This window comes from Toxorhynchites rutilus, chromosome 3 (genome assembly GCF_029784135.1).
Source record: "Toxorhynchites rutilus septentrionalis strain SRP chromosome 3, ASM2978413v1, whole genome shotgun sequence".
Classification (NCBI taxonomy): domain Eukaryota; kingdom Metazoa; phylum Arthropoda; class Insecta; order Diptera; family Culicidae; genus Toxorhynchites; species Toxorhynchites rutilus.
In genome coordinates, this window is record NC_073746.1 from 30518264 (window position 1) to 30534911 (window position 16648).

At 39.7% G+C, this 16648-nt stretch overlaps 2 protein-coding genes across 3 annotated transcripts in view; one reads left to right on the forward strand and one right to left on the reverse strand.

The window, feature by feature from the left end:
* Positions 1-16648, forward strand: part of LOC129775144 (uncharacterized) — a 378096-nt gene that overhangs the window by 6343 nt on the left and 355105 nt on the right. The window lies entirely within an intron of this gene.
* LOC129772990 (uncharacterized) lies at positions 954-2396 on the reverse strand. The gene has a single exon (XM_055776540.1). The coding sequence runs from the start codon at positions 2394-2396 to the stop codon at positions 954-956; it is 1443 nt and encodes a 480-aa protein (XP_055632515.1).

Genomic DNA, 16648 nt, shown 5'->3' on the forward strand with positions numbered 1-16648 from the left:
TGCGTGTGAACGCAATACGGCGTAAGAATTGATGCCACATACCAAATCTTCGCCGTGATGAAGGTGTTTAATGCAATTATCTTCTGTTGAAGGTTGAGATTTCTTAATGAGTGCAGCCATAACTGCTGAGCAAATTTGGCAACAAGAGCGTCCCAGTTGATTTTGCTCATTTCTCGGATCGAGTTGGTGAAGTATACACCCAAAATCTTCACTTTATCTTCTGTACGTAGCCACGGCACGCTCAATGGATTTCCATCAACGAGCCCAACGTCGATTGCAACCGTTTTGGATATATTTAATTTTGCTCCAGCGGCACGTTCGAAATAACTAAAAAGTTCATTGATGCGTTCTATAGCATTGGTATTGGTAGCTATCGCAGATATATCATCTGCGTATGCCACCACCAGGTCGGAGCCGAGTTGTCGCTCTAGTTTCGTCAGAAAAGGGTGGAGGTAGATGACGAAAAGTAGCATAGACATCGGGTCCCCTTGCCGTACGGAGCGTTTGATCTGGAAGCGCTGCGAGAGGTGCCCATTTATCAGCAGTCGAGAGAAAGATTGTTCGGCGATTCGTGCCGGCAGGTCAACGAAGTCTGGATTTATTCCCAGCTGTCGCATAGTTCGATGAAGGAAGGAAAGAGATACACGATCGAAAGCATGATCCAGATCGTAGCTTATCAGCTTCCCTTTTACCTTATTCGCTTTCAACTGAGCAATTTTGTCTTTCAGAGAAAGAGTGGCTTCGAAAATTGAGCGCCCTTCGTTGGAACACTTTTGCGCATCGCTCAATACCCGATGGGTACGTATTATACGTTCGAGACGAAACTTCAAAATTCTGCTGAGAATTTTAAAGTCCGCATTTAAAAGGCTGATTGGACGGTATCCTCGTGCAGTATTTGCCGCTCCTCTCTTTTTTACTAACACGATTACTACGTTCGCGAACTCAGGAGGTATCTAGGATACTAGAACCTCGTTCAACACTAGATTCAACTCCCGATGAATTACGTCAAACGTTTGTTCGTAGAATTCAACTGGTAACCCATCGCTCCCTGCAGCCTTCTTTTTAGCTGATGTTCGGATCGATGCAAATATTTCTGCTGTTGTAATTTCGGCCATGCAGGCTTCATTTAAACCATCATTTATGGGAATCACCCTCTCGCATTCGAAAGGATACCGTACTGTCTCATCCACCTCTGACGCTGTATACAATCCCGTAAAATATCGATGCATATGATTTTCAATCGCTTCGGAGTTGTTCAGATTTTCGTCGTTTTCGCCACGCAGCTCTGTAATGGTATTTTTTTTCCGTCGTCTCTCACCCAGCTGGAAGGTGCTGATACTTTCCCCTGCAATGTAGGTGTCGTTGATGCGCATAAAATGTTGGGAGAACCTACGTTGATGTGCTAGCATTTGTGCTTTCACACGATTTATTGTGACTAGCATCGCTGGGTTTTGAAAATATTCATCGTACGCTTGCTTCAACTGGTTGTACAGCCGTTGGTGCTCCGCGTAGAATACGCTGTACGCTTCACGAGATTTCCGTCGGAAGAAAGACTGGATTCTCGGCTTAGCGTATGATATCCACCATGTGAGCCAGCTCGGATAATATCTTCGTTGTCGGGTCACATAATGCCATGAGATCTGAAACTCAATTATGTTCTCTACTGTCAGAATGTGGGGGCGTAATGACCAGTAGGCGCGACCAGGTTCGCGACCGAGACTAGGGAGGCATATTCGAGTAGTTAGTGCTTTGTGGTTCGTGAATGAGCACACATGTGTGGCCGCATTTCGCAGATGCGTAATGAGTCCATTGGTGACATAAATTCGGTCGAGCCTGGAGACGGAGTTGTGCGTTATGTAAGTGGGAGCCGGAGTCGTGGGATACAATTTTACCCATATGTCGCTCAGTTGCAGTTGCCGTATGGTGGCTTGAAGAGCTGGGCTGTTGTTATAGCCCGTCGAGTCACAAGGTCGCAACACACAGTTGAAGTCGCCAGCCAGAATCAAATTTTCTGTATTGTGCCGTAAATAAAAAGCGAGGGTTTCATTGAAAAAAATTTCTCGTTCGGCACGCATTGCGGTGCCAGACGGTGCGTAGATATTGGCTAATGTCGTGTTTTCAACCCTAAGGGCAATAAGTCTTCCGTTCAAACTTTTCTCCGTGTGAGAGAAGCGTATATACTCCTTCAACGCTATCGCCGTCCCTCTCCTTGACTCATCAACGTTTGTGACGACGTTGTAACCAGGTATGAAGAGCTGCTCGTTCTCCACCTCTTGAAGAAAAACGATGTCGAGATCCATCGTTCTGCAGAAGGTTCGGAGCGCATTTAGCTTTGTTTCGTTGGTGATCGTGTTGATGTTTATAGTGGCAACGTTGTAACTGGTTCGATGACTCATTGCTTGTTATTTTGCTCCCTTTCGTCATCGCTGTCTTCTCGTCGTCTCCTGCATTGGCGGCGTACTCTTGAGCGTTTCGCCGATTCGTCTGTCTCGTTGCCATCGGATTTTCCACTAGCAGGTCCGTCGATCACTTCGCCACTAGCAGGAGGTTGTTGACCAGATGTGCTGGGCAACGACCTGCTATCCGATGGTTGATTCGAACCCGATATGGGTATGATAGGTATAGTGAGGGGTGGGAATTGTGTTTCCGATTGCGTATCGATCGGTTTTATTGTTGGTACGGACATCGGCAGTTGTTTTTGCTGCTGCTTCTGCTTCTTCGGCGGCGGATGCCGCAATACAGACGTAGGTTGACTCGGTATCGTAGTTTTTTGGACATGCGGTTTCGCAGTTGGCTTAGCATTCAAAGCCGCTGGCTGCTTCGTAGCATCAGCGTATGATTTTTGCACGAGCAGCTTCTTGTTCTGAACGCATGACGCTCCGACATGGATGAATTCACGACAATGTCGGCATGTTTGACGCTGACCAAAATAAGATAGCAGCGTTAACTCGCCTTCTATGACAACCCATGATTCTATGTTGTGTTTCACGATCATTTTCACAACTCGGACACCAGTGCAGATACCCGGAAAAAAATACTGCTGATCATTTCCGCATACCTGCTCTCGCACTGAGATGACGTCACCGTAGGCGGAGAGAAATTTGGTGATGGCATCATCCGACACATCTTCAGACAAATCGAATAATTTGACCTCCACTGCACCATCCTCCATCGTTATTCGTAGGGGAATCTTCACTCCTCCTTCCACTGTCACCTCGTGTTTTCCGTCGTGTTCATCGCACACTTTTTGTGCTAGCGCAAGATCGACTACCTTCACGAAGGCACATCCGAGACTTCGGCTACATTGGATCCTCGTCACTTCGCCTGGTTTCAAGCCCAGAATAGTTCCTACGAAGTTCTGGACTTTCGTGTAGTCCGGCTTACGCGGCATCATCGCATAATCTATGCGGAATGTATTTTCGCGGCGTACCATCACTGAGCCGTAGCATGCGGGAACACACGACTGCTCGGCGATGAAAATAACGCGGCGAAACGATTTAAAAGTTAGCTTGTAAAGACTTCCTGATTTAGCTTAAGCGAAAACGCGTCTGCTTGGCTCGGAAGATGAGCGCTAACTATGGCATATCATGCGTGTAAAATTGCACACCTTCATTTTTCAGGAGTGCCCCTACTTTTTGATACTCGTCAAGATTGGAGCACACTATTTTGATACCCACGCTGCACAACTTGAATCGCGGGAGCAGGTTATGCTGAGCAAGTTCAGACTCTAGTTTTGCCAGATCCATCCGTGATGTAAACAGCGGGGAACCCGTTCCTTTTTAACGACAGTATCGCCATTACCACTTTCCTCCGGAAGCGCCGAGAATTGATTGCTCTGGAGGAGCCGACTTGCTTAATCCTCCGCTGGGGCACTGGACTGCGTCCGGGCTTTTTTCGAAGGGGCACCGGTTGCTGCTGTGCTGGAACGTTGACGTCCCATATTCTGTTTTTTGGCGATGTTCACCAAGCACGCTAAAGCGTCTGATGTCGAATCCACTTCCAATGCGCGAAGAAGCAAACAAAAACAAATACAATAGATTTTACATTTAACGAGAGCGAAAAAACACACGTGTTGTCGACGCGAGTGACACACGAAAACTGACAAGTTGAATAAATAAAACTAGTGTTTAAATATTTGAATTTTAGAATGAGTTGCATAATATTGATACTCAGTGGTCGAGATACAACGTTTATATAGCGTCCAAAATATAGCGAATGTATGAGGGTTGAACAAATTTTCATGCAATGAATTTTCTCAGAAAATAATGGCTATGCGTGATGTTTTCAAGATGGTCTATATCACTTAATACATCATAGATTGTGAACACCTTATAAAACAAGATCACAGTGTTTTTTTCTGTACGTAATATGTATAGTCTATATTATACATTGTACCACCCATTTGACAAAATTCAATTTACTGACACGAAACAATAAATTTATGAATCAGCCAAAATAGCCAAAATTCGAGGGGTATCCGAGACACAACCGCTTAGGACGTAGGACTACTCAATCTTTTTTTTTAATTTGTTGGTTTAACATTTCGGATATTATTTGCGAATACGTCGAAATGTCATAAATAACTCTTTAGTGAAAAGTTCCGGGGACCCTGAAAAGGTTTAATGACTTGCGTGGTTTTGTAGAATCATTCGAAGCAACGATTCTTTCTTGCCTTTGCGAGAACAATACACTAATTGGTCATATGTCGCAATTTGTTTCTTTATAGCAATGCACGCATTATACTGAGTACGTAACGAGAGGCATCTTCCGTGCATCGCCATTCAACAAGGATCAAACACTCGTCTAACAGATGCACACAGTTGCAGCGCTCGAAAGTTGAAAGTTTGAAATGATACCACCTTTATTTGTTGATTTTTCACGTAGTTACAGCATCAATCACTTCAATCACTTCAAAAATCAATTCAAATTTTCGACTCTTTTTTTGTTGAGTGTATTTTCATTCAAATTTTAACAAATTAAAATTGCTTTTGTGTCTACTACTCTGATAGAGAGTAAATTTGCTCCACAAATACGGATGAATTATTTTGGCGATTATTTTGTGTCAAGGTAAAATTGTCTCATTTCATAGCACGATTGAAATTGCCTCGAACGGATTTCAGAATACAAAGGCCGAGTAAGATTCGATCGAGGTTCAAATTTATCGAATTCCGGATGGGTAACTGTTCGATATTGTTTCTACAAATATGGTTTATGGCCCATGCGGGGTGATTTAAAACTTTTAACGTATTGGATGGCAGATGGACAATATACAAAGCGTTTTCCAAAAGATTTCACCAAAGACACGATCACAAACGTAGGGGGATATCCAATATATCAAAGATTCAATACTAACATTGGTGGATTATCATTCACAAACATCAACAACGCAGTCATTGTCATTCAAAATTGTTGGGTGGTACCATATTCACCTCAGGTGAGAAAAAATTCATGCTCATATTAATCTTGAGTTCTGCAGTTCGACGAAGAGCAATAAATACATTTGCCGTCCGTGAATAAAGGAAGCAATATGGCTGCGTTTCAAAATCAGCATACCGATGTGAATACTCCTCGACAACGACGAAACAATGGGTTACCAAATACACCTATATATCAGCTCCAATGATCAGCCGTCCGTATTGAAATAGGTCTATTGCTCTAAGATGAGGCTCTCTCCCAACAGCATTATGTATGCTACCTTTGATTTTCTAGCTAATTAAGGCTAAAATAAGAAATTCCTGTTTTCTCATCGGTTCTACCGCGCGCTAATTTATTTGCCCCTGTCAATAACATCGTATCGCGACAAAATACTGCTAGGCATTTGGCATTTCAAATGCTTATCAGAACGCGCTAAACCTGCTAGTTTTTTTTCGAATGCCAAAGCACGTCGCACACGTATGGGCCACCATTTGTACCATTCCCCTTCTTCGCTTTACCGTGCCGTTGTCAGGCGTGTTTTGTTCACATTTCACATATGCAAATTCCTTTTTTCGCTTGGAGCAGATTGAAATTCACCGCTACATCGCGCTACCTGCAGTTAAAGCCGTGTGATCAAGTTCAAAACATGTACGCGCGAATTCATCGGTATGCTCTGCACGTGCGCCGTGCACCGTTTTTCTGTCTTTTTCAAGCTCTTTGGTGCTGGTAATAAAGATTTTATTTCACATCGATTAGCGCAAAACATTCTCAGCATATCATAAGAAACCAAAAAAAAAAAACGTTACCAAAATGATAAGAAAAGAAAACAGAGTCCACCGATAAGGAGGTCTCCCTGCTTAATCTGCACTGACGCTTACGCGGGTGGGGATAGCTTGGTGATGATAAGCGAGCAAGTTGTAATCGGACAAAAGGAGGACAGAGTTGTTGTAAGTTGTGAGAGTGCGTAGCAGCACTTTCCAAGCATTGCTTTCAACGAGCCGTACAAAAAAACCAAGTAGATGATGAATCACTCGCGTATAACCACCTTTCTCGCCGCGAAGTGAAACTATTTTGTCCATTCAAGGATCTCGATCTCTTGCCATGTAAGAGGTGCTTCTTATTTGCGCCCATCTCAAATCAAGCTGTTCGTGTACACACCATCACCATCACTCAATAAGGTTTTTTCCTCGGAAGGATGACAATCGAGATTGCAATTTTTTGCTACTCACTCCGAGGTGTGCTTTAAAGACATTGAACTACTACATACGGCTGGGGCGTACAAAATGTAGTTGGAGCAATGTTTGGAGTTACATGGAAGAATTTTTGTATTAGCTCTTGATTGCACGCTGCCGGGTCTGACCGTTTAATGTTGAGTGCAAAATTTTATTTGGGTGTTCCAGTGTGAAACCAACAAACAATTCTTCTGTATATAATGCAGAACAATTCACCGCAGAGTCGTTCATCCGTTTATCAGAACGTCTTTTTTGAAACATTTTTACGTGTGCTATGGCTATTCTGATTTTGATAAGATCGTTTGTTATAAGTCCATTCCAGTGTAGGATTATGTTTAACATTGATTGTTGAATAATAATTTGAAAAAAATAAAACATGTGACGAAATGTTGAAGGCACGAGTTATAACTCAGCCATTTCCTGAAAGACTTGATTATTAAAACGGAAATCCCTCGTTCTGATTGATCCACTGGCGTTGAGAACGAACAATATCGAATGGGTTTTGTGTACTGCTGTTATGTTTGAACTCTGTAATGCAAACATTGAAAGGAATAAGAAGCTCACAAGTCACTGGGCCAACGACAAGTCAGCAGTTTTTCTCAAAAGCAATTTTCCAAATAATCTTGCTCGAGGTTTCAAGGGTTTTTGGTTTTTTCTTGAATTTATATTTTTCAAAGCAAATATAAAGCATCTATAATCTGAAAACTAAACTAAACAAATCCTACTTGTTTTAATCAGTGATAGAAACAATGAATCAATCAACGAAAAATATACTAAAGGGTGTGTCACATCAAATTGCATCACGGAAAAAAGGCTGTAGAAATTTAATTTTTAGGAATTATATCTTCAGCTTTCGCTTATAATCAGATAAGAGTGTATAGATCACGTTGGCCATGCTTCACTGTCAATTTTTCGTAAATTTGGAAAAATGTCGTCGAACGAAAAAGAGCGTCGTGAATTAATCCTGTGCACTCATTTCGAGAATCCGGAGTTGTCACATCGGGACATCGGTAAGATGCTGGGAATCGTCCAATCCACGGTCAGCAGAGTACTAAAACGATACTTCGAGAACCTAACCATCGACCGGAAGGTGAAGAACGGCAAAAATGGATGCTCCGTCAGTGAAAAAGATCACAAGCGTGTAGTTAAGCAGTTTAGACGTGATCCGAGAAGATCGGTCCGGGATGTCGCCAATAAGCTGAATTTGTCAAGTTCATTCGTCCAGCGGACCAAGCAGCGGGAGGGCCTGCGTACATACAAGGTTCAGAAGGCTCCTAACCGCGACGAAAGGCAAAACATGGTGGGGAAGACGCGAACCCGGAAGCTGTACACCGAAATGCTGACGAAGCCGCATTGCCTGTCAATGGACGACGAAACCTACGTCAAAGCGGACTTTCGTCAGCTGCCGGGCCTGTTGTTCTTCTCCGCAGAGGACAAATTCAGCGTTCCGGAGGAGATTCGCAAGCAGAAACCATCCAAGTTTGCCAAAAAGTACATGGTGTGGCAAGCGATCTGCTCTTACGGAAAGCGAAGCGCCCCCTTCGTGATGACGGGCACGGTAAACGAGCAGGTTTACCTTAAGGAGTGCCTACAGAAGCGCTTACTACCACTATTGAAGCAGCACGAGGGCCCGATCATCTTCTGGCCGGATCTCGCTTCGTGCCACTATTCGAAGGACGTGTTGGAGTGGTACGAAGCCAACGGGGTCACCTTCGTGCCAAAGGAAATGAACCCGCCCAACGCGCCGGAGCTTCGCCCAATAGAGAAATATTGGGCGATTATGAAGCAGGCCCTCCGGAAGAACCCAAAAGTTGTCAAATCGGAGGTGGACTTCAAGAGAAAATGGATTTCTGTTCAAAAAAAACTACAACCTGACGTTGTACAGAACCTTATGGACGGGGTAAAGAGGAAGGTGCGAGCATACGGGCTTGGGCTCGAAGTATGAATAAAAAGAAAATGCCAAAAGTTGTTTAATAGTTTTCATTTTACTGTCTAAAATGTTTCAAAAGGATCGGTCTACTGGGCGAATTTCTACAGCGTTTTTTCCGTGATGCAATTTGATGTGACACACCCTTTAATGGAACTAGCGTATGACGAATTTCATGCCAACTCGTCTTAGTAGTTGGCAGCACCATCTCAGATAGTAGTGAAACGTTGTGGGTGTAAAGACATGGGTCATTTAAGCAACTTTGCATACTTAAAATATTCGAAAAAGAATTAGGCTACTTTTTAGAAAAAGCCAATTTTTTTTCTTATTATTGTAAAGAAATTTAGAACTTAAAAACTATGATATCTACAAAAATTGTTCAAATTTTTACAAAAAAATACCAACCATTTTTTGGAAAAATATTTCGCAGACAAAAAAGTTATTTAAACAATTAAAATTCATTTTTCTCAAAAACGTATTTTTTTTAAATTCCCGAAAATATATATACGAATAGCTCTTACAATTTCCAACAAGTCGTCCAAACATCGGAAGATGGGCACTTTTAAAGGGTTTTTCGAACAACAACTTTTTCATATTTTCTTTGGAAAAAATACAACTTATCTTAATTTTGTTGAAAGTCAAGATAGCGATATAATAAATTCGACAAAGTTTTAGATCGTGTTAAAATATAAACTTTTGTCGAAGACATCAACTTTCTATCTTTTGTAGTTTTTGGAACATAAGTCATTTTTGTATGAAGGCTCCTGAAAAAAACAATGTTTTGCTCGTAACATTTTTGTGTGTAAATTCTCACGTTTGACATGTTCTTGACATGTTTCTAAATAGAGAAAAGTTATCAGGACATTTTAAATGAAATTACTGAAGTGTAGTACTAGACGATAAAAGTTTTAACCCTCCTGTACTCACGCGTAAAATCATAACTCGGATATTCGCGCATGGTGTCAAAGACTCTGCGTGTCTCTGTAATTTTTCTATTGTCTATTTTTAGCCGTTATGAAAAAAACTTCAGAAAGTACAACTTCCTTCAGTTTCAATAGTCATCCAATTTAGCCTTCTCAAAACAAAATCATTGATTCTCGGTCTGTGAGACCGTATGCTCGAGTATTGAAGGGTCAATTAACGGAAAATCGTAGGTGATACTAATACACATTCAATAGTAAATTATTCTATAAATTAAAAATAATTAGAACGGTTACTAAATAATTAAAAAGTAATACTTTATTTTCTGTAAAGTCTCATCAATCAATATCGTTGATTTTTTAAGGGAAATTAGGAATTGATTTTTTATGGGAACTGACTACCATTTTCATTTGCCCTCTTCGTTGAAAATGTCTCAAGAGGTGTCATGAGCTTCGCGTGTGAGGTTTAATTAAGTTTCATCTATTTTGCTTCGTTTAATTTGATTTGTAGTGAAGTACGTGTTCTCTGTCTCACATTGTCATCCTTCAAGACAGTTCCATTTTTTTAAATCTTGAATGAAAATAATTGATTCTTTGCTTTTTTGAATTTGTAATACTTACTCTTACTCGACTAGTATTAAAATTATTTCAATATATCCGCAAATTTTCATAACTTTAATAGAAAATCATTAACAGAAAAAAATCTGATCAATATTCCTTGCAGAAAACTTGATAGTTTATTACAGAATATTCATTCAACCGGCCACGAAGCTTGCCGGATATCCTGTATCCAGTTATCCGTCCAAAAAATATTCGTTTCATCACTAATAAGAACTATCTGTCGGGAATATTGATCCTTATATTGTAAATCGAATCGAACGGATCCCTATTACTATCACACCGACCATATAATATACCGATCAATATACTCTTTTCAAATAGAGTTCTTTCTCGAACGTCATTTATTACGAATTGCATATTTAGAAATGTTGCTGAAATGTTTCTCAAAACAAAATATCAGAAATGTAACAAGCAAACCCAACAATTATGGCGACAGCTTTCACCCGACTATACCTATAACAGCAAAATAGAGCTAACGAGCAAAATTCTGCTCAACTAGAATTACATAACAGCCTAATATTTAATTTAGGAAATTCCTAATTACTCATTCATCACTATTGTTCTATTCATGACTTTATTTCTTGAAAGAAATCTGCACAATTAATCATCATAGTTTTCAAATAACAAAACTCGTACTCCATTCAAACTCACATTCGCATATATTCCAAAAATTAAAAAAAAAGTTTTTTTTTATTGTAGAGAAGTATACTAATGATACAGATAATTTACTAAAAACTATAAAATAAAATAAGTAAAAAAAACTTTTCAAGTAAAACGGTTTAATGTACTAAGAGCTAGAAAATAATGAGGCAAGTGGCAATTAGTAGTTATCACATCCGTTCCTTCATTAATCTAGGGCAATGATGAGACTAAAGTGAAATCATTCCATTTGATACCGATATTGAGGAGATTGCAAAAAATACATAGTCGACCATTTAGTGGCGGCGACCTTTTTAAAATTATGTTGCTTATTATGTTTCGTGTTCTCCAAGTCAAGTCATTCAGCTATTTTTAGCGACGGCCAAATTGAATTTTTCAAAATCATGGAATACGCAGTTTTTTAATGACAGCATAATTAAAGGTGTCTTCCAACTTTCAGATCAACCATTCAACAGGAACGGGGTCAATTTTCTATTAATGTGAGACAACCCTACAAACATTCAATCATACATACAAACAGGTCAAGCTGAATGAACCATTCAAAAAGTAATTAGTTATTTGGGGACTGCGGCCATGATCTGCTATGTTCAACTAGTCGAGCACTTTCATTTGATACCTATATTGATGAGGTTTTGTAAAAAAATATATCTGGCGCCATTTTGGATTTGCATTTTTCATCAATAACTGTGTTCTACTAGTCAATCCCTTTCATTTGATATACATATTGAAGGGGTTCTGAGAAATTATGTAATCCACCATTTTGTAGCGGCCGCCATCTTTTTATTTTCAAGATCATGCAATACGCAGTTTTATAATGACACCAGAGATAAAGATGTGTTCCAAATTTCAGACCAATCGGTCAACAGAAAGGGGGTTGAATTACTATTAATGTGGTACAGCGCTACAGATAAAGTTACAAAGTTACAAGATTCAAAGTCACAAACATACAAACGGGTCAAGCTAGATAGAACCGTTTGATGAATAAGTGCAAATCATAATTATATTACGTTCACCCAGAGAAAATTCGTTTTTTATGATTCGATTATCCGGAGTGAGAAAAAAATCAATACTCCGGATAATCGAGTTCGACCTGTATTCGGTTTTCAACAGTCTAATAATAATACAAGAATAAGGTACGATATAGATAATTTATACAAATACCTCCAACAGAGGCGTTTCGTCCGTCTATTCAAACTGTTCATAGGACAGGTAGACAATCTCAGAATAAAATTATATTATTTCACATTTGTAACATGGATGAGGAATTATCGAAGGTAATTTTTTTTTGTGATTTCCATTGTATCCCGAATATCCTTATTATATTTTCTATTTTGGTGGAACTCAAACCCACCGTGAAGAATATAATCTGATAATTACATTTGAATCGGGTGTATTCAAATCGAATCCGCGCGCAACACAGCCTCAACGCTACGAAATAAGCAGTAATAACTACCGGGTTCAAACCATTCATCTGAACCCGCCGTCATCCAAACACAGGGCAAACACAGTCAACTACGTATGAAACGATCACTACTACTAATGCGCCGCCTTGCGTAAAAATAACATTTTCAGTTCAATATTTCTGCTGAACAAAACCAATGCAAACGATGGAAAATACACACCACCATTCTTCAGTGTTTGTTCGTAGTTGTCATCGTTTCCCTTTCTGTTTCTCTTTCTATTCCGGATGTCATTAAAATTTGAGAGAGGGCACGAGACAGCGGAGTACACAGCACCAAACATGTTGATATGTGGTTTTAATTCGAGCGTTTTTATCGATTTTGTTCATTCGACAACTTGAACCCGGTACATATAGTACACGAATGTCTGCTTACGTTTCAAAACCTCCGCTGCATTGGCCGGACATGTGGATGAAATAGCTGCGTACTTTGGTCTTAATGCTGACAAAATTGTGGCCCAGAGCTATGATGGCGCTACTGTAATTTCCGGAGATAAATCTGATGTGCAAACATTGGTGAAATAACGGTTATTCATTGGATATATTCACTGTCGTGCACACGTGTTGAACTTGGTTTTGCTTCACTCGTGCAAAAACAACAAGAAAACGTTAAGGTTTTTTCAATACGATCATATCTCTTGCGGCATTTTTTTTGCAGTCGTCAAAACGCAGCGAGACATTGAAGCAATTTATGGAGACCAAAATACCAAATGTTAGATTGGTATTTTATTCAAATAGATAGATTCAAATAGATGATTTGAATTATGCACCTATCAATGAATATGATTGAGTGATTGAGATTTACCTTGGCGACAGTGTCTTTGATGCTGAAAGGTCCTCACGCATTCATGCTTGAGTTCAACACTGTATTCTTGCTAAAACTTTTTGCGAATATTTTTGCACATACGGATGTTCTTTATCAAATTTTGCAAAGAAAAGAACTTAGTGCGTATCGTCAAAGCTTGCCTTGCTTCTATAGAGGAGCTAAAAGCAGATCATCATTCCGATAGTGCGCTCAAAGATGCAATTGATGTATCTGGCGAAACCATGCATGACAGTAACGTCATCAATTGTCATCGTTTATATGAATCGATTATAGACAAAATTATTGACGAAATGAGTGAGCGTTTTAAGGAACTAGATGAATAGAAATTCGTCGCTTTGTTGAATCACGAAAAATTTGCCGACTTCGATGTCGCATTACCTACTGGGAATTTGTAAATGCTTATTTCATACCACTCGAAATTCGATGAAGCGAAGCTTTGTAATAAGCTGACGGTTCTTTTTAAATTATAGTCATTATTCCGATTATCGTTGGACAAAACCTGCATCAAACCTTCTCCGAAACGACTGGCCAGAATGATACTGACATTGCCTAATACAACGGCATCCGTTTAAAAAAAAATTTTGTTGTTCGACGGATCAAGAATTATTTGCGGTCGATATCTGACCACAAACGGTTATTCGGAATTATGATGATGACTGTGGAAAAAGATTATCTTTATGACAGAAGGCAGATGTCTTTATTTTATGAGGAATTCATTGATAAGTTTGCGCTCATTGTTGACCGTAGGATTCTTTTATTATACAGGCAAACCTGTTTTTGTGCGGGTGATGGGGACCGCACAAAAAATAGTGTTCGCTAAACAATTTGAAAAAAAACTTTTTGCTATGTGGTGGATAGTAGAGATGGGCAAATCAGGTCATCATGGTGAGCGGCTCAGAGCCGTTCAGCTCATACAAGTGTGCTGTTCATTTGGAACAGCTCTTGAGCTCAGTTGAATTTTGCAGTTGTCCACACAATTGCATATGAAACGTAATCACCATGGGACATTGCATAGTGTGCATTTTCTTAATAGACGGAAAGCAAAAAATAAACGAATTTAATTTGTAATTGTACAAAAACTAGAACTGATATGAATTCTAATAATATAATATACAACAAATACTGAATGCTGAAATCCAACATAGAAGATGCTTCGGATATGCTGAACTTAAACAACAGAAAAACCAGCAGTAGCCAAATAAAATGCCTCCAGGAATATTGGCCGAGACAACGTTTTTTGAAAAAACCATCGAGATTTTTTTTTGCATCCGAGGATATAAAAATAAATCCACTAATAGGTGCAACGAGAAATAATTATTCACGATCACAAAGGTAACAAAAGGACCAGTATCAATCATCAACATTTATGCCGGGTGGTTTTCTGAATTGTTTTGATTCAGCACGCGGAAATAAATGTATGTGTTTCCACAGTAATGTTTAAATAACAATGTAATATATAAAATTTATTTACAAGCATATAATAATGTTTATTATTTTGTTTGGTCATATAAGAAAAATTTAACGATGTAACGAACGATTGAATATCTTCAAAACAAAAACCTTTTTTCCTATCTGGCATCTCTGCTAAAGCTAAGGTACGAAGAGGGATACACGAAAACAAACTGACGTCATGCCATGAAGCGCGGGAGACGAAAAATTCTTTCGCGTCTCGCAATTCACTCTCTGCAGCTTTTGCGCTCCACAGCTATGCAGCTCAACAGTTCAACAGCTCAGCAGCTCAACAGCTCAACAGCTCAACAGCTCAACAGCTCAACAGCTCAACAGCTCAACAGCTCTTCAGCTCAGCAGCTCATCAGTTCAACAGCTAAACAGCTCATCAGCTCAACAGCTCAACAGCTCAGCAGCTCATCAGCTCAACAGCTCAACAGCTCATCAGCTCCAGCTCCGTAATGAGCTGATGAGCTGCGTTTTTTTGATTGCGAGCCGATCCGAATCCGCTCACTATGATGAAGCGATTCGAATGAACAGCTCATGAGCGGATGGCACATCTCTAGTGGATAGGGACCGCATAAAAAAAATCCTTAAGAAAATAACCCAAATCCTAATGATTCCATTCGTGATCAACATTCGATTTCCTTTTTTCACATTCATAAGCGGCCTACTCACTTGCGCAGATTATAAAATCAACACTCTTTGCTCCTGTCAATAAGCTCCTACTAACACCTTAAAACAAACAAAACAAAACATGAGAATGGGAATTAACTGACACAGTCTCTATGTAAAGCGATAAAATAAATATCAAAGATAGAAAAAAATTACCTATTACTTCATTTTCTTCCAAATACCGCACAAAAAAAGTCGCACCAAAAAAATCGCACAAAAAATTTCGCATAAAAAACCGTACAAAACTGGTATTAGTGTATAGATAAATGTTGAGAAATAAAAATGTTAAAATCTGTCATCGCAATACTATTCTTTTAATGTTGTAAATGAAATTGAACAGGTAGCTCAGTTGGTCACGCGTCGCCTCTGACCTCCAATTGTTAAAGGATCAGATAATAAGATGAAAACGTGCGCTGAATGAAATATATTAACGGAACTCAAAATGCTGCATATCAGACACAAGGAAGTAAATCCTACGATCAAAAATCATTCGATGATCATATTTGAATTCATACGAGAATTACCAGTGATGCAGATCGCTTCGGCGAGCACACCTAACCTTGAACTATTTAAATGTATGCATGTATGCAATTAATCTCGAATTCAAATCCAATTTTCATCTAAGCCAATTGCATTTCGCATTTCGCAATCACTCATATGGCTTTCGTTTGCTGTTGTTGATGCTGACGAAGGAAAAAGATCCGCGCAATTACCATAATAATAATGCCATTATACAACCACAACCAATTGCTTCCCAATGAAGGTTTATCACGATGTTCGAAGCCCACTGCAAACTAACCAACACAGCAGCTCTCGGTTCAACACGTTCAATTACCCCAAAACAGGACGGGGGTTAAAAAGATCCCGCACAGGCGGCTGCAATCGAACTGATGTACCGTAATCGAAAACGGTAAGCTAAGGTAGCGGCGCAATATTGAACGACGACGGTGATAATGATTTACTCGAGAGCGAGTGATATGCGCCGACCAATAAAATATGTGTCTTTCTGTGCGGTTATTACCTTTTCCTCCTATCTACTCACTTATGCCTCGGGTGCATTCCAAAAGGTGCGCAATTTATTGCCGAGTGGTAAAGAAGAGAGAAACACCAGAGGTGAGTTTCGTGTATCGCCCTAATTGAGAGGGTCGTTCGAAATTTAGTTTGATAGGCCCTTCATGAGAAAGATAAATGGCTCATGTTCGAACGATATTAGGTTTTTAATTATGCAAAATTGTTTAAGTCAAATGTGAATGTGAGTTGATTATGGCATTTGTTATGAAGAGCGCGTTCGATGTTTAGAGCCGCCGTCAGGAAGCTGTTTTCGAATAACCAAACAAACATCCGATTGACCTTCCAGGTCTGCCTCGACGATTTCACGATCGCGATCTCATCTCCCGCGAGCTGTCGAAGATCTGACGGTAGAAACTATCGCTTGAACACACTGTCTATTCGGAAATTCACATC

What these genes read in the sequence shown, in the direction of transcription:
- LOC129772990 (XM_055776540.1), bottom strand. Translation starts at nt 2,396, where the DNA reads ATGAGTCATCGAACCAGTTACAACGTTGCCACTATAAACATCAACACG.